The sequence below is a fragment of the Oxyura jamaicensis genome, chromosome Z (genome assembly GCF_011077185.1).
Source record: "Oxyura jamaicensis isolate SHBP4307 breed ruddy duck chromosome Z, BPBGC_Ojam_1.0, whole genome shotgun sequence".
Taxonomy (NCBI): domain Eukaryota; kingdom Metazoa; phylum Chordata; class Aves; order Anseriformes; family Anatidae; genus Oxyura; species Oxyura jamaicensis.
Window position 1 is genome coordinate 36,956,530 of NC_048926.1, and position 18,601 is coordinate 36,975,130.

Below are 18,601 nucleotides of genomic sequence, written 5' to 3' on the forward strand. Positions count from 1 at the left end.
GGTTAAAATGATTGGTTTGTAAGCTTCAGTATAACTTTCTAATGTTTTGGATGGGATATGGTGTTTGTGTTGAAGGGTGAAATGTGTGCTATGTTTTATTGTCTGTTGTATATTATTTTTAAATATCCTAAAAAGGTGTTCTTGGATTCACTGCACACTGAGTTTATTTTATTTCATTTATTTATTTATTCTCATCTGGAAAACAACTTCCAGCTTCTTTATGACACTGTGGTTGGACTGTTATCTAAGTCTGACACTTGTTTCTAAAAATTTGTAAATTTGTCCTTGTTCTTCGACATAAAATAAGTGATCTTTGGTTAAAAATTATCTCTTTCAGGTTTGTGTAGCTCAGATTCTACGTACCATACACATGCTGGGTAGCACACCGAAGCTTAGAGCTGTTACTTTGCGGATGATGACCTCCTTATGGGAAAGACAGGTTTGAAAATTCTTGTAATGTTACTAAGATATGTGTAACTGTAAATTGTAAATTTCATACCTCTAACCTGGGAAGGGAATTCATTTTGAAGCATAGCTTACAGTAATGTGTCATTATCAGCACTATAACATAAATGGTGGAAGTGGTGCCTTTATTGATTATGTCTTAATAAAAGGCAATAATAGCTTGTTTGCCTGTGTATGAAGTAGCAATAGAGATTTGATCTGTGAAGGCCAGTCAGATTTCATGGCAGCATTAGACTTCAATGATGAAGAAAAGCAAATTATGATATGCAATAATTAAAAGGAATTAAAAGTCATGCAAAAGTGCTACCAATCAAAAATCTTGTCATCAAGTTTAGAAAGTGTGAAAATGATTTTAAAACTAAATTTCTTCTAGGATCGAATTTACCCAGAATTACAGAAGTTCTTGGCAACATCTGATGTGCCCTCTTTGGCTGTTGACAAAGATGCTCAGTGGGAAAAGCTGGTTGCTAAAGCTGCCTGCATAAGAGATATCTGTAGGCAGAGGTATGTAGAAGAATCAGTTATTCATCTTTGTTACCTGTCTTTGAAAGGAAAAACAAGTTTTTTTTTTTGAGAAGGTGCCTAATTAATTCTAGCTAGTTTGTTATATTAATTATGGATAATACTTTTCTAGTTGGGTGAGATACTGACTCAGACATTGAAAATCACAGCAGCTATTAAGTTTTGGATTTTATAATAAATAAATGAAAGTACATATAAATAATTTTAAAATTAACGGCAAACAGATGTCATCCTGAAACAAAACAAGTGTCCCATACTGATCCAGAACAGAAAATTGAAGCATTCCAACTGTAAATTATAAAAAGAGTAATAAACTATTGGAAGAAACAGCTAAGACTCCTGATCTATTCAAAGAAAGGCTGGGTGCTTTTCTGAAAAGTAGCTTTTTGTCACATGCAAATTGGTGGTCTTTATTTAGATCTAATAATACTGGCTGCAGAACACAGTTTAACAAATCTGTCTGGATGGTATGTTGATCCTTTCCACTTGTCACAATCCATGAATATTAGTACTTAGTAATAATTTACAGTTTCTGTAAAGATGATTTTTAACACATTATCAATTCTCGTTCTGTGTGCATTATACCATCTATTTGGTTGTCACCTATCTTCTGGGTTCTATTTTTCTCTTTCTTTCTCAAAGGTCAGTTACTAACAGAAAGCTGGAGTGAGTCAAAATAAAGATGGAGTTTAAATATTTAATTTTTTCAAACATTTTTCAAAAAATAGTAAAAAAAAAAAAAAAAAAAAAAAGCCAGAAGAAAAATGAACATCGAGAGAGGAATTTAAATGCAGCTGGAGTGTTTTCTTTGACAAGTAAATGCTGTAATTAACGTTCAGGTATAAAGCACTGTTCATAATGCAGTTAGGAATGACTTTGAAGGAAGTGCGAGCAATTAGAGAAAGCCCGAATGTTCTATGCATATAAAAAAAGCACAGCAGATGCTATTTACCCAAAGTTCTTACAGAATCAGTGAGAGGATCTACCGAATCCGTAGTTGAAGGTTTTTTGTTTGTTGTTGTTTTTTTTTTTTTTTTTTTCCCCTGAGAGGCTGAAAGGATACTAGACTGGAAACAAACAAGTAGCCCGTGAAGTCATTGAAGGAGAGAGATGAAAGAAACAGTTGAAGCAAAAATGTATTTGAAAATAAAGTTCCTAGCTGATGTAAGGATGATTTATCAGGCCAAAGTATTTAGTTGCCAGAATCTGCAACGATACACAGCCGTGAGTGCCTGTGGAGGACTACAGGGAAGAAGCAGAGGGTAGTGTCTTTAATAGCACACAGCAGATTTGTTTTCTTGGCAACTTCTTGATGGTATAATATTTTCAAATACATCCTTGGAAAAAGAGTTCTATAACTTAACTATTTGGTGATTTATTTATTTTTTATTTCAAACTTGATGCTTCCTGATTTACTTCTGTCTGACCTTTAGAGTTCTCAACCACTTCCTCCCTTGTATTTTTTTTCCTCTTCGTTTTAGTCTGTGTTAGTAGTTACTTTTATAGAACCAATACTTAATGATTTTTTGTATATCCAGTAGAATTTGTGTGTATGCATGAATACTGTCCTATTATCTTCATGGTTTTTTGTGTGTTTTTTTTTTTTTTCCCTTTAGGCCATACCAGCATGGAGCAGATATGTTGGCTGCTATTTCCCAGGTATTAAACGAGTGCACAAAACCTGATCAAGCTTCACCTGCTGCTATAGTATTACAAGGTCTTCAGGCACTTTGTGAGGCTGAGGTAAGGTTAAATTGCCTTGTCACTGTGTTTCATGTTTTGCTTGCGGACATTTTTTTTCCCCTAGTAGACTATTTTTTGAGTGCATTCAATTCTCACAGATTTTTTCTTCTAGTGAATAGATTCCTTTCTTCCAGCATTAGCTAATTGCTCCTGAGAGATTGTAGTGTGATTTTTTCACTGCAGCAGGTCAGCCCTCAGTGCTTGGGTTAGAATTGAAGTCAGCATTACAGTTTGTGTGAAAAACACCCTTTCATGCATTTTTTCCTTCAGATATGAAAGGAACAGCTGTGTGGCACGTAATTCTGATTGGCTGAAAAGTATATAAATTATCTCATTTGTCTTATCTTCTTCCTGGACTAGCCTTCTGATTCTTATTCACATAGTTCACCTGATAGGGAATGGAATCACTTGTGATGGGGAGACTCCTGTTTTCATGTAATGCGTTCATTAGAGATGTTAAGGACAGATGAGCATTGGAACATGTTGCTGTCTCTGTTCTTGGAGGTTTCTGAGTTGCATTTGGATAAAACCCTGAGCAACTGGGCCTGATCTCATGGTGACCCTGCTTCAAGCAGGAGATTGGACTAGAAACCTCCTTTCCAAACCAAATTGTCCTGTGGTTCTGTGAACCCCAGAGTTAGGACCCAAGACCCCTTGTTTTCAGGGACATCCCGGATGTGGCGATGCAGACGTGCTTAGAATCATCCTCTGGACACACTGTAGACTGTGCAGGCTGTCTGAGTTAGTGGACTAATGATAGCCTGCAGGAATATGTGATTACCCATTCACTGCCAAACAGCAATTTTAAGTTTATCCACTTCCTGACTCTTAGTGCAGTGTTTACCGCATTGAAGCTGATCCAGTAAAAGATGCCAGCCATTAGCACATTATGCATGTGCAATCACATCAACAGTTCAAGAATAACACAGAAAATAGTTTGTAGACCATAGACATTAGTATTTAATACAGTTAAATATCTTCAGGCAATGGGTACAGAGAACCAATTTGTTCAGGGTAATTAATGTGTTTGTTTTTGGTATGGAGTTTGGCTCTTCTTAAGCTCATAGACATTTTTTGAACACTGGCCTCAGTATTGGTGGTGTTTTCCCAAGCTGGATTATATTTGGACTTTGTTTTTTGCAAAGAACCAGGAGCTAAGTCTATGCCAAATAGATTATCACATCCTATTAAAAAAACATCCTTTGAAACTCATGGTACTCAGAGTAGCAGGAAGGGAATTATCACTTCATGGACATTGGACATTTTCCTTTCCTAATTCTTACAGGCCATCTTGAGCCTGCATTGTTTCCCTAACTTCATGCCAATGTAGTGCTTTGGGAGATTAGACCTGTCATGCTGGGATACTGAAACTTAGAGTATATTCGCTCATGTTTTGGTAAACTGGATAACCATTTGGGGGGTAAGTAATGCAGTCCATCCTTTATTTAGTATTTAGATAGATATTTAGATATTTAGAAGTAATGCAGTCCATCCTTTATTTAGTATTTAGATTTCAGTTTGAAGATCAGAAACCTGACAGGTCATAGTCAGAGGGGTTTGTTTTGGTACTTTCTCATTTTCTGCCACTGTCTCAATAGATAACCATGGGAAAGGGATTTGATTGCTTTGAGCTTTTCAGTGTGTAGTTGCTTAGGTGCAGGATTTTAGTGAGCACCTAATTTTTAGTCAGCTTCTGCACTGGTATAACAAGCTGCTTTTTCCTTTGTTTAGTGTTGACTTAGTCAATGAGGGAACTATATACATTGGTGACTTGTCAAAGCAGGGTTTCGAGAGTCTCAGAAAGGCTTCTTTGTAAAAGTAATGCTGTAGTAAAACTTGCTGTAACATTGATTTTTTTGGTCGAATGTTATGGAAGAATAGTTTCCAGTTCAATAATTGCAGTAATCATTCGGTATAAATGTAAAGGCTTTATGCAAAATAAATAACACGACATGAATAGCATTGGGGGTGCTAGCTTTACTTGTGCATGACTTACAAGGAGGGCTAAGCCCCTTTTTTATTTTCTTTGTGTGTCTAACTAAAAGTCTTTAATGAGTAGCACACAGTGACTTGCGCATCAAAAACGTAAAATACACACAGTTCTTGCCAGACCACATTTCCTGTTTCTGGGCATTTTTTTTTTTTTTTAATATATTTTTTTTCCCTAATGTGATTTCAACAGAAGTCAGTGTATTTGCTATGAGGCCATGTATCCTGGCTTCTAATTGGTTTCATGTGTCAAGTACTGTATGGAAGCCAAGAAACATTCAAGAATGAAAATGCTAAGCATAGTATTTTAAACCACTTTCCAGCCTTTTTGTGGAAGTGGTTTCTTGTTGTTTACTTCCTCAATTGACATTTATTTGTTTTATTGATCAGAAAGCAAACAGCAGAGCAATATAAAAAACTGAAAATATATGTGAGAACAAATTATGTTGACTGAGTTTGACATTTAGGAGGAATTACAAAGTTGGATGTTGTTTAAACAGCATACACTTAATAACTGTATTCTTAAAAACATTAATTTGTACTGAGATAGTATCAGAAAATCATTACATTCTTCTTGGACTCAAAGTTTGTCTCTTTATCAGGCCTGATTCATGGCTCACTCTCATCATCTTTACTTTGTATCACTGGCCTTGTACATAGTTAATAACCTAATTTATATTTGAACTCTTTAGCCAGTAGTGGCTTACCTGTGCAGAATAGATGCTGAAGGCAGATGCCAGGGTCTCCACTTTGTGCCAGAATAAGCTCTCTGTATAGGTAGGAGTTTTTGATAACAATGAATGGACAAGTAAAGTAAGTTGCCTAGAAACATTATTGGCCTGTGCTGAGTCCGGCTGGTCTGCTGAACACTTACAGTCAGAATATTTGAAATTGTAAGGATACATTTTATTTTCTGATTGCCTGTTGCTGCTGCTAGAAGTGCCTCTGTTTCTTTTTTTCCATCTGAACTTACTGGATAAAAATCATGTTACCAGCTTCACTTTCAAGTCAGCTACCAAAATTTGTTTCAGTGTGTGTTCATTGCTGTTCTGGATTTTGAAAGCTGGAAGTATCAAAGGTATATTGGCAGTGTAAACTTGATTCTTCTTCTTATGATTGTATTATATAATTACAAACAGTTCCTCTGTCTACACCTGCCAAAACCCAACATCTTAATCTTGGAAATATTTGCTACAGTGATCTGGCATTTTCTGTAGCATGCTAGTGTAGTGTAGCCAGTGTTAGCACATTTTCTTCTGTCTTTCTGCCTATTTTTGCTGTCCTGAACTTTTCTATTGTATATATTTTGTTAATTCATTTGATTTTTATTATTGTTATTTTTATTGTGCTAAGACTGGAACAAAATTCTAACATTGGCTTCTGATTTCAGCAACAGGACAGTGAGTACTCTTGCAATCTTTGTAAGAAATTGAATATAGCAATAGCTTTCTGGACACTGAGTAGCTTCGGGAAGACTGAAATCATTAGTGTATTTTAGGTGAAGAATTTACTACTTTTTCTAAGCTTGGGAAAATTTGATTTTCTTCAGAACACATAATATGACAATAAATATATATAAATATATATACACAACAAGTATATAAAAAACTAAATGTTGTCTTAAACTGTGCAATTTAAAACACTAACAATGGCTTTTAAGTTGTATTTTACATCTCCCGTTTGGTCTTCATCTATTCATTGCAGGCACAAAATGAATTAAGGAAAACTGTGATCTAAATGCTTAGCAGAAACAGGAAAACTGTGTAGCTGACAAGAATTTCCATTCTGTAGCTGAAACTTCATTGTAAGCATTTCACATTTAAATGCAGACAGAATGGATAGAATGATCATAGCCAGCCTTTTTTGTGGAAATGGCACTGAGGTGTGGTTGTGCTGTTAATGCTCAGAATTAATAGAAGGGCTTCTGCCTCTGCAGCACCATCATAGCTGATTTCATAGAATCATAGGATATCTTCAGTTGTATGGGACCCACAAAATCAGACCCTATGTCTGAGAGCGCTGTCCAAATGCTTCTTCAACTCCAGCCAACTTGCTGCTGTGACTGCTTCCCAGGGAGCCTGTTCTGGTGCCCGAGCACTCTTGCAGTGAGGAATCTGTTCCTAACATCCAGCCTGACCCTTCCATTTTGGAGGAATGTTGGAGTATTGGGCAAAATACGTTTGAAATAAAGTTGGGTGTATTTACTCTGATTTACTCCTGTATTGTATTTGTCTTTAAATTTCAGAAGGCAGCAGAGGTCTGTTTTTTGTTAACATAGTGGGTTGCAGTTATGTAAAGCAACGGTATGACCTCTACTTTTGCAAGTTGCAGGTATTTCTCTAGCTGGCTGTTAGGTATAACCCTTAATAGCAGAGGATGTGTCTCGTGGCTTTTGCTGCAATTACATGTTCTGTAAAGACTGGGGTAAGTTTTGTCCTAGCTGTAGTTTAGAGGAGATGGAAGATTTCAGGCAATCACTGTGAAAGACATGGGGTTGCTCTGCAATAAATGGTGACTAGAGTATGTTGACATGGATACCATTGTATTTATTATTTGGATATACAGATTCAGTGGTAAGATTTTACAGAAAAGCAAGAGAGGAAGACAAGTAATTAAGGAATAGCCACCTGAGGATCATGTGGGGACAATGACAGACTGAGGAATCTGGTTTGTCTTTCTCTTGAACCTACCAGATTGGTTTTATTGTACTGGGGTACCGTTTTTCATGTGTGAATACTCTAGTAAGTGATCTCAAGGTTGCTAAGAGGTGATGGAGTTGTTTAGAAAGCTGTTAAATAAGGGCTATTCACAACTGTGTTTTCTAGGTTAGAAAGCAATGCTGCTTTGGTCAGTTTTCCAAAATGCCATAAGTTTTGAGCAGCATAAATGTCTTGACTGCAAAAAATGAAGGAGAAAAGCCCTCTTCTTATATGATGCTACCTCAGGATACAAAGTATAGATACAGGCTGTAAGATGGTAATTGTCGCACTGTGCATGCTAGTGTTCTCATGGAGCGATCAGCTGTGCCAACCACAACCTTGGGAGTTGCTCCTACGCGAGTGTTGTGGTCCACAATCCACCCAACAGGAGAGATGGCTTGCTCCTTGTAACTTGCTTCTCATTATTTCTACTGCTATTTATGTTACTTTCAGAGCAGTAGGTCACATGAAATAGGAGTGCATTTTATCTCTATGAGATCAGTAAATCTTAGCTTTTATTTTTTTCCCTTCTAGCAAATATGTTTCTGTTTAGTGGTTTGTCAGGAAGTAAGCCTGCCATTTTAAAGTAAAACTTAAATATAACAAGAAAACACAAATGTAAAGCAGAATGCACTGTACCAGACGTACTGAGAGCTCCAAAGTTATATGGTTGTCATGTAACTTCGGTTAGAGAGATTGCCTTTTTAATGATCTTCTTACCTGTTATCTGAAAGCGGATAATGTGTGTGATACTTTAGGAGAGAATGAAATGACAGAATGGCAGAAACTGTCTTGGTTAGCTTATCATTTAGTAGTCCTCCTTTAATCAGACTCCACGAGTACACAACATAATTTGTTTTTCTAAATACTAATTCAAGGTATATTTTCTGTTTCCAGACAACCAGCTCATTACCAAGTTAAAAATTCAAGATAACTTATAAGTTTAGTAAGAACTTACTGTGTTAACAGACACATCTGTTCTTCTGGGTACTGAAGAGATATTTCTCATTCTTGCAAATACTGCGTTTCAAGAGATGGGAAGGGGAGGCATCATTTTCACTCACGATGTAATTGGATTAAGTGTTTCTAGCCTTCAGTGTTTGTTACCATAGAAATTTTCCCATGGGTTTTCAATTCATAAATTAATTCAGCTCAAAAGCATCTCCAGTTTTTGAAACTGTGCTCTAAAGTGTTCTTTGCAGGCAGTGAAATGACTGCTTACAGCAATTAGCTGTGATATTGAGCATGTTGTTTTTCTCAATGTGGAGTAATGCTAAAACTGTATTTTTCAATGCTTTTATGGAATATGTTAATAAACATCTCTTCATTTAATTTCATTATACAGGTGGATTTGTATTTGTCTCAGTCTTCCATTGTTTTATTTAATTTCATAGATCTGGAAAAAAATTTCATAACAGTTGCACTGGTTGTTTAAAGAAAAGTTTTAATTTGCAGTTCTGGTGTGTTTCCCCTTTAAAAGGCCCAGTATATGCTTTTTTCCTTTTAGACTTTGGTTCTATGCCCTCCATTGTCATGGGTTTGGGTGTGGTTTGTTTGTTTATTTTGGTTTTGTTTGGTTTTTGCTTTGTGGCTTTTCCTGTTTTGCTCCATTGTTGTTGTCTGAAATCCGAAAGATAAATAGTAGCAACAGATAACTACTCTGACAGTATTATTTTAGACATAGTGACAACATCTGAAAAGTGAAATTCTCCACGGGGAGCAGTGTGGGATTTAATCAAATGCTTCAGGGAAATTATTGAAGTTTTCACTGGAATATATTGCTCCTTACAGAGAGAAAACATTGGCAACTGGAAAAATCTTGCAAGGAAAATATGGGCAACTTTTTGTACCCATAATAGTGTCTGTTTTCCTATGGAACACAAGGACTTCTCTTTGTGACCTTTTGGATAATTCTTCAGCTAAAACTACACAACTAGCTGAATATCTTATTTTCTAGTGCCTAGAAGTGCCAAACATTATATTGTATTGACTACTCATTGAACAGATCCTGGAAGACAAAAATAAACCAGGTAAAGCTTATTTTTATATGCAGGAAAAGCTAAGTAGAGGCAATCATGTCTTACTGCTGTGCTGTAATTACAGCAGCAGTGTGCATAGGTACTTGTTATTTTCTTTGCTATATGAAGTAAATTTACTAAGTTGTGTTGACTAGCTAAGTAGTAGTAAAGGCTTAGTCCTTCAACTTCATGGAAGATAGGATGAATACGGAAGACATCACTGATGGCAGAAACTCTTCTAACGCATAGACACATTCTGAACACCTCACCCTGAATGTTTATGTTAGCAGATACTGCAACATTCTCCTCTGTCAACTCTCAGAAACAGGCTCACTGATAAGTTGACTGCTTCTTTTTTCATATCTAGTGTGCATTAGTCCTACAGCTAAATCTACCTGATAAAGAGTTATAGGCGAATGGTTTTAAAAAAAAAAAAAACAAAAAAACTTCTGATAAAACTTACATCAGGAGAAGTGGATGTGGGACAGCCACATTATCATCATAAAATCATAGAATGGTTTGGACTGGAAGGGACCTTAAACATCATGTAATTCTAACCCTCCTGCCATGGGCAGGGACACCTCCCACCAGACCAGGTTACTCAAAGTCCCATTCAACCTGGCCTTGAACACTTCCAGGGATGGGGCATCCACAGCTTCTCTGGGTAACCTGTTCCAGTGCCTCACCCCTCTCAGAGTAAAGACTCTCTAATCCGCCCTGCCTGTATTTGTGTTTGAGATTGCCTTGACCCAGGTGCAGGTGGTTGATTTTTATTTTAATGAACTAATACCTTCTGGTGCAGGACCTAGCACTTGCCCTTGCTGAGCTTCATGAGGTATGTATAGACCCACCTCTCAAGCCTGTCAAGGTCCTTCTGGATGGCATCCTTTATTTGCTTATTATCTCTGCACCAGCTTGTGAAACCAGTTTATGAAATCATTGTGCTCTAGCTGGAGAGTGAAAGCAGATCTTTTTGTGCAAGGTCTTAGGGTCTGATCTAAGCTCTCAAAGCTGAATTCAACAAACATGAACAGACAAAAAAGTTGACTTGCATGATCTTATGCATCAGCAATCCAGTAGTTGTCTATTAATTGGGTCTTAATGCAAAGAGGAATCAGGAAACAAATAATGAAATAACTTTGTGAATATTTTAAAACAAACTCTTACCTAATACGAACTACATGCAGGAATGTAGTACAACTGTGCATCTTTTCTGTCAGTATTCCTTTTTACAGTTAGGAGAAATCAAAGCCTTTTTGTTCTTCCAAGGTCTCCAAGAAAAGTAAATTGCAATGCCTGCTTCCTAATCCTTTCTTATGATCCAAAAGCTTACTCTCTCTCTCTACTGTAAAATTTTATACTAATACTATGTGAATTTCTGAATTTCTAGGCATAGTGTCTTAAATGCCTTAATGAGTAATTGCTAACCATTATATAGACTGATGACCTTGAATTACAGATAGTTTGGTAAAGTACTTAAGAAAAATCACAAACTTCAGCACAAAAAGTGACCTCATATTTAGTGAGACTGTTCATGTAGACATGCTCATTTCAGCCTAGAGCTAAGCTGAAAATAGAATGCCTTTTTGTATTGAGGCCTGGAAAATGAAGCATGTTTCCAGAATATTCTTCCAAGTACCTTGCATGAGAATGAATTATCTATTGACTTGATAAATAGAACCAATATTTTTTTTTTCTTCTGTGAAACAACACTGTAATACAAGGGTTGATGAAAATGTAATTTAAAATGTACGTGTGAGCCATGAAAGTCGGAGTTGGCTGGGGCAAAAAGGTCAAGAGATTTGCCATTGCATATCAAGTGCTGAATGTGAATGGGGAAGAAGTTCTTCAAAGGGAACTGAATCTTATATGAATTTTGGCTATTAGAGTATATAATAAAGATATATACATATTTATAGATCTGTTGAGCAGATCCATAAGACTTAGCATAGTTTTAGCTTAGCATAGCTGTTACACTTTTCCACTTCATCCTGGACGGGAATGAGAATTCTTTTCTGATGGTCTTTTTTTGCCACCTAATGCCCAGAACTGTTAAGTTTTGAAACTCAATTACTTAGCTTTTCCTACAGGTATTAAAGAGCAAGGTGGAATTCTTTCAATGTGGTGTTATCTTTTTGTTAGATGAATTTATTTATTTATTTATTCATCCATGCTTTCTAAGCTGAAAAAAATATCAGCCTCAAAACCATACCCTGCAAGGTGCTCTGAGTATTGGATTTAATTGTCTGTAATGACCAGTTACTTTGCTTTTCAGGGTTTGTCCTATAACCATATTAGTGTTCTGAACTGAAAAAACTGCAGGAGCATGAATTCCCAGTTTATATGTATTCTTTGCAGAATGGATGTCTGCAGATGCTCCTGGTTTTAGCTGCATTGCCCAAATATTGATGTGGTTTATTTTTATTTTAATGAACTAATACCTTGGGATTGCAGACACATATCAAAGGAGCTTCTATCAATCAGCTTCTATTTAATGTAAAGTAACTTCCTGGCCCCTGATAGGACCGCAAGGGGAGATGTAAAAGGGTACGGCTAGCTACTGTCTGCTGAGGACTTGAAATGCAAATTAGATGACCCCAGATGAATAGAATAGGATAATAGAATAAAAATAAATTCCATGATTTTCAACCAATTCCACTGTATTCTAAGTTAACAGTTAAAAATGTGATGTTACTGTCTCTGTCTTCCTCACAGAATTTTTTTCATGTTTGGGGTTCATTTTTCCTTTAATGTCAGTTGTTCAAGAAATTAACTGCTTAGTTTAAGGCTCATGAAGTTATGGTATTAGTGTTTATTTTAGTTTGACTTCTTTTCAATGCCTTCTGGACTCCTCCAGTTTTACATTCCTCCTTTCTGTTCCACAAATTCATTGGGATTTGGTTGTGTTTAAACATTAAGGACATTTTGTTTTGGAAGGCTCCTGAGAAACATAGCTTCCTCAGACTCCATACTGTTGAACTCCAGAGACAGCCTGTTCGTAAGCTAACTAAAGTCAAGTAAAGTGGTTGTGTTATATGAAGATGGATTCTGCATCTGCAGCTTTATTTGTACTGCTGCAGTACTCTATTCCTATTGGATAGCTGCTTTTTTTGATGAGGTTTCATGTAGTATTATTGCATGACATCAGTGAATACATAGTGAGATGGTTAATACAAATGTACTTTTAACATGCTTGAAGCTGTTTTTTTGTTTGTTTGCTTGTTTTTTAATGCATCATATATTAATTCATATTCCTGAGTAGGAAGAAAGAAAGCAAGTGCTGGAAGCAAATGTTATGCCATGCAGGTTGGGACTGGTATTATTAATGATGCCTCCAACTTTTCCTTCAGGTTGTTTGCATTCGTTCTACGTGGAATGCTTTGTCACCAAAGCTGAGTTGTGATACAAGACCCCTTATTTTAAAAGCACTGAATGAATTGTTTGCCCTGGTTCCCTCATTAACAGTGAATACAAATGAATATGAGGTATGTAGCCATGGACTTAGGTGATTCTTTTTCTTTTCATGTGTTTTTGTATATGAGTTTTATAAGTGCCTGTTTATTTTTGGCTGTCTTTAAATTTGCACCCCCTGCCCAATTCATTTCCATAGAGTTTCATGATTTTAGCTTGCATTAATGTATCTGAGGATCTAGGTGAGAAATTCCATGGTAAGGTTAATCAGATGTTTCCCCCTTCACAGAATGTCAGGACATGTGACTGTGTTTATAGTTCATGCCCCTTCCACTTTCCTAGTTCAGTACATGTTGAAGTAGCAGACTTCAACAAGGTAACTTGTCTTTATTTCAACTGCTTATTTGCTTAAAGAAAATCTGAATTCATGTGTTGTTTGCTTTTATAGAAATTCAAAGCTCAAGTTATCAGTATCCTTTGGAAAAACACACAAAACAAGGTAGGTAACAACTGAAAATATTAATAACTGAATATTAAGTTTTATGTGTTTCTGTCAAGAACAGGTTATCAGTGTCAGCAATCTTATTTTCCTCCTGCCATCAACTGTTCAACACTGTTTTTGAAGCAGTTTGATGCACATGAAAAGTGGTAGGTAACTGGTGGTCCTGAGATATTCAACTCCCAATAAAATTGCAACACCAAAGTAGTTTGACTCTCCTGGTAGACTTCAGCATTGACAAGGTAAAACTCTTGGTTAAGCTGGAGCTGTGATAACTAATTCAATTTGAAAAATGCCCAAAACAGGGCTTTAAACTAACTAGGCAAGTACAACATGTATAGGTCAGCACAGACCAACTACACAGGTGTGTACACCTGATTTCTTTGGTGGGGTATTGCAGCAGTGGGAGTGCTGGACCATTGTAGCTGTAAGACTAGTAGAACCAAAGAAACTTAATTTAAATGTAGTTCATTTTTCTACTTACTTACACTTAGTACAGTAAGGGAGTATAGCAATTGGAATGATATCAGGACCTATATAATTGGTCTTTAGTTGGCATTTGTATATAAAAGTAAGCAAGAAATTTGGAGAGTTCCTCAGGAAAGCATTGCTGTCTAAAAAAAAAAAAAAAAGACAATTACTCTTTTTCAGTGTTCAGTGGTTAGGCTTTTAGTCCGTGGTTTCCAGTATGTAGCAATGCCATATGCTATGCTTGTGATTTTCTTTTTCTCTCTGCTAATTTTCTAGGATGCTATTGTAGCAGTTTCAGCCTACAAAGCACTCTCATCATTTGGCTCTGAAGAACATACAATTCTTCACCTTCCTGAACAGGTAGCAAGCAATGTTGTATCTTTTTTAGCAGTGAAGATATATCACTTCCAGCTTACGAGTTGTATTTTCTTAGAAAGATGTGTCATCGGTATGAGACAACCCTGGGAACTTCATAGAAGGAAAATGAGCTCCTGCTAGTGAAATGGGATGGTATTGCATATGGTTAGCATAACTAAGGTTTATGAGAGAAGAAAGCCGCAAGTGGAGGCTAAGCAGGGGCTCTGCAGTCAGAAGATAGGTTTTTCTTCTTTCAGTAGTTAAGTAGTTAAGCAGGTTATTTGTTGGGCACCTGATTTTTATTTTATGGTCTTCTGATAATACATGCAATCGAGCCTTGACACTAAGGAGCTCTGTTATGACTGCAATAGATGGAACAGTATTCACTAGTGCTTAGTACTCCCTTATTCCTGAAATGGGCAAGTCAGTTTGAGAATTATGTGTTTCTTTGGAACTAAGCTGAAAACTTCTTTTGTGTTTGTTTTGAACTTTTAAAGCATGATATTTTACTATTTTGTTGATAAAGGCAGCCAGAAAGCAATTGAAGTTATTTATTGGACAATTTGTTAAGTATTTAGAGGGCTGCTAAAATCTTCATTCTGATCAGTTGACTCAATAACCTTACACAATGAAATAGTAGAAGGAGAAGAACATGTAAGGTCACCTATGTGAATTATTTTCTTCCTTTTTTGAATAACCTTGTAAGATAGACTGGGCAATAATTGGTACTGCATTGGTACTTTATGATGTAGTAAATATTTCTGTAAGGTTTTATTTCCTGCCTTATGACATGATTGGATCTCTTTGGGAGTTGTAACTGCCTATTATGAAAAGGCCAAAACAAGCAGCTTTAAAATTAAAAGCCATACTTTCCTTATATAAATCAACGAGAAGAGTTGAGCATCAACCTTGCAAATGAAGAATGCTTTTGTGTAGAAGAGCACAAGATAGAAAGAGGGAAAGCTCTATGCTGCTGCAATGCTAAGTGTGATTTCTGTATTATTGGTGCTGCTACTTTACACTTGTTAGAAAACAAATATATTTTCATTGAAAGCATTGTGAATATGTTGTAGTTCTTTAGATTCTCAAAACTTACACAAAGGTATCTTTTTAAATTGAAAATGTTCTGTGCATATTCAAGTGCCAATATAAAACATTATTTTTCTCTATGCTGGAAGAATCAGAATTAAAATTACATTTTAGTAATACTGTTTCAGTCCATGAATGTCAAGATCAATTTCATTACTGCAGATATTATGGATTTACATACCCATGTGATTTCTATCAACTAATTCTGCATTTAATTTAGGTACAAGGAAAGCTTTAATTCTTTCAGCTTCAAATTAATGAAATTGAGTGAAAATAATGGAATAGGGAACTTCTTGTATTTAGTTGCTGTTTTTGACATTTGGAATCATAAAAAATAATGAGGATTCAGAGGTTTTGTGCTGACATTTCCTTTTTTTTAATCTTCCAGGCACGAGGAGAAATTGACCCATTGGAAGAGACAGACATGAATGAAGAGGAGGAGGAGAAGGAGCTGGACCTTTTTGTTCCAGGTTCTTCATATATCAAACTGTTGTTTCTAACACCAGCTTCTGTTTTAGGAGGTACAGTATCTTCAGTATTTACGGTTGTTTTGCAGATTTGTAACAACAATGACTGTACAGGCCTTTGGCTTTCTTATAATGGAATGTCATGTTAAAGAGCAGCCTGATTTGCTTCTGTCATCTGAAAAATTACAGGGAAAAAATATAAAGTAAAACTTCAAAGAACATCAAAACCTGCAACCCAGTCTTAGGAAAAGAGCGGGTCAGAGGTCCTGATGTTGGAAGAGAACATTGTTATTTAAAGATCATTATTTTAAATGGTTTGTCCTATAGCAAAAGGCAGTTGCTTGTTATTTGCTTCTGGTGTCCAAGTGGCCATTGTTTCATCCAAGTGCAACTTGAACAGGGAAGACTATTGCAGACATTTTTAAATTCAAGTCTATATTTTATATTGAAAAGAAGAAAAATAAAAGAACAACAACAGAAATCACCACCAAATTCACAAAACCTAGTGTTTTATAAAATAGTTTTCCCAGTACAAAGAGCACCACATGCTTTCTAACTGTGTACAGATAATACTAAAACAGTGCATTATACAGAAACTAAACAATTAATGAAGATATTCAAGCTAGACTTAATTTTAGTTATGTTTATTGATACTGAAGTATGCTTCAAGGGGGGGTGTTTTGATGATGTGCTTACTTTGACACAAGGCAGTAGAATCACCTTTAGTGTTCATCGGTGGGGGTTTTGTTTGTTTTTGTGTTTAAGTTCACTTAATCACTACAGTTAATGCTATCTTCCACTTCCAGTTAGAAAATTGTGACACTAGTGCATGGACACAGGCATTGTTGTTTCACTGTTAGAATGCCTGAGATTGGTTTGTGATTGCAACCTGCAATGAGCTAATTAATCTTTGTTGTGTTTTCCTCCAGTTAGGATTCCTAGCTTTTGGTGAAATACTCCGTGCATTGGAGTCTGTAATACATGCAACCTCACCTAGAGGAACAATCTATATCCCCTCATTATTGAATACTGGAAGTTTGCAGGGAAGACTGGCATAACGTACTTGATATACCCAAACAAAAGCTTTAGTGACTGGCAGAGGTTGTCAGTTTGCACTCTTCTGAACAGTTACGAAACCACACCCCATGAGTCACTAGATCTTCATACGATTTGAGCTGAATCTATGCCATCATACCAGGTGGAATTTTGCTGTGACGTGATACTGAAATCTTGCATGGAGGGAATCTAGGTGTTTTTTAGGAAAAGTCTCCAGGTCTCCATTTCTCAAACTTTATCCTGAAGTCCTTGCTAGGGCACACTAAGTAAACTAAAAGCACTTGCTTCCTCTAGAGATCTCTCTTCTTGCTTTTCCTTGCTGAGTCTTTAAACTCTAAATTGCTTCTTTTTTACTTTTTCCCCCGCTCCATCCCTCTTTAATCCTTGCAAGGGGAGAAAAATCTTTAACTTTCTTCATCCTCCACATACTTCTTTCTGAAGAGATGAACACTTAACTGATATGGTAACTGCAGTTAAAACACAGACCTCCAAACCGAAGGTGGTCTTGGTGCTGGCATTATTATTGAATTGCAGGATTTTTTTTCCTAAGAGACTCCTCCACCTCTGTGTGAGGAAAATGTCCAGACTTACAAATCTATAGGATGTGTTCATGCAGCAGAGCTGAGAAAAATCAGAAAACAAAGTAAAGGTAGACTTTTTATGGTTATTGGTTAGAACATGCTGCAATTCCAGTTTACCACAGCTGTCTGCTTATGTGAAGCATTGAAAAATGAAGTTTTGAGCAGTATCTTCCTCCGACTCCTTTAAAACTGATTTGTCATTGCAGTTATTGTATTGTGTCAAAGCATTAGAGTCCACAAGGATGGGAATGGGTATGATGATCTTTGTTACAGATTATTTTTGATTTCTGTAGTTTTTTGTCCTGAATGTCTAAGAATTGAAACCTGTTAGTTAGAGAGTTTAAAAAAAATCACATATAACAAAACTGTAGAATTCAAACAGCAGCTAGTTTTACTGTTGTTATTCAGAGAGATATCTCTGCTGGAAAGTTGTGAAGAATTTTGTTTCTGTAAAGTAAGTTGCATCTTTTTTTCTTCAGACTGATTACAAGCTTTAAAATAAGATTTCCTGTCATTTGCTGCACATACAGATGCTCATGAAATCTACCCAGATATTTTAGTGCTTTTCTGTCTGTCTTGAGTTGTATCTCTTGCACAAAGAACTGATTGTAATGCAATTTGGTCCTTTGGCATGACTAGCAACTGCAGTAATGCAACAGCAGTGAGCATTCATTGTCTTAGGGTGTCTCTGTGAATGTGGATAGTTAACAACAGAGAAAGAAAAGAGTTAGCCTCTTACAGATTTTTTTCTCTATTGCTGTAACTGCCCTAAAAAGAAAAGCTCTTATAAATGTATAGGTGGGTGGATAGTGTTTATCTGTCATCAAATTTAATTTTCTTGGAATAATATATGTAATTGAGAACTGGGGACAAAGATTTTTAGTTTCTTTTTGAATCACTGTAGTGAAATTTGCTAAATGCATTGTGAGGTTTTTGTATGAAATATGTTGGCATTACATGTAGAAAAAAAATCCACAGATATAGGTACCATTCCTGCCATGATATAAAAACCTATCAGATTTAGACTACTACTCCATTATTAAGTTGATTTGGGAAAGAATATTGCCAAAAAACATGGTAACTTAGTGAAAGTAGGAGATTTAAGGAAGCTCCAGTATAAACCTACTTTATTTCAAGCTGTGAGAGGCATTTCTGGGACCTAAGAAAGACAAATGAATGCTGTTTTGTCTCCTATGTTCTCAAGTTTCTACTCAACACAGGGCTACATCTGATT

General features: G+C 36.1%; 1 protein-coding gene across 3 annotated transcripts in view; it reads left to right on the top strand.

Moving 5' to 3' along the window:
• FOCAD (focadhesin) overlaps positions 1-18,601 on the top strand; it is a 109,797-nt gene that overhangs the window by 43,678 nt on the left and 47,518 nt on the right. For all 3 annotated transcript variants that reach the window (XM_035309408.1, XM_035309407.1, XM_035309409.1), the window contains 7 exons: positions 338-439; positions 839-969; positions 2,604-2,730; positions 12,787-12,921; positions 13,296-13,346; positions 14,094-14,177; positions 15,652-15,784. In XM_035309408.1, coding sequence (XP_035165299.1) covers positions 338-439; positions 839-969; positions 2,604-2,730; positions 12,787-12,921; positions 13,296-13,346; positions 14,094-14,177; positions 15,652-15,784 — 763 coding nt within the window. The remainder of the gene's footprint in view (positions 1-337; positions 440-838; positions 970-2,603; positions 2,731-12,786; positions 12,922-13,295; positions 13,347-14,093; positions 14,178-15,651; positions 15,785-18,601) is intronic.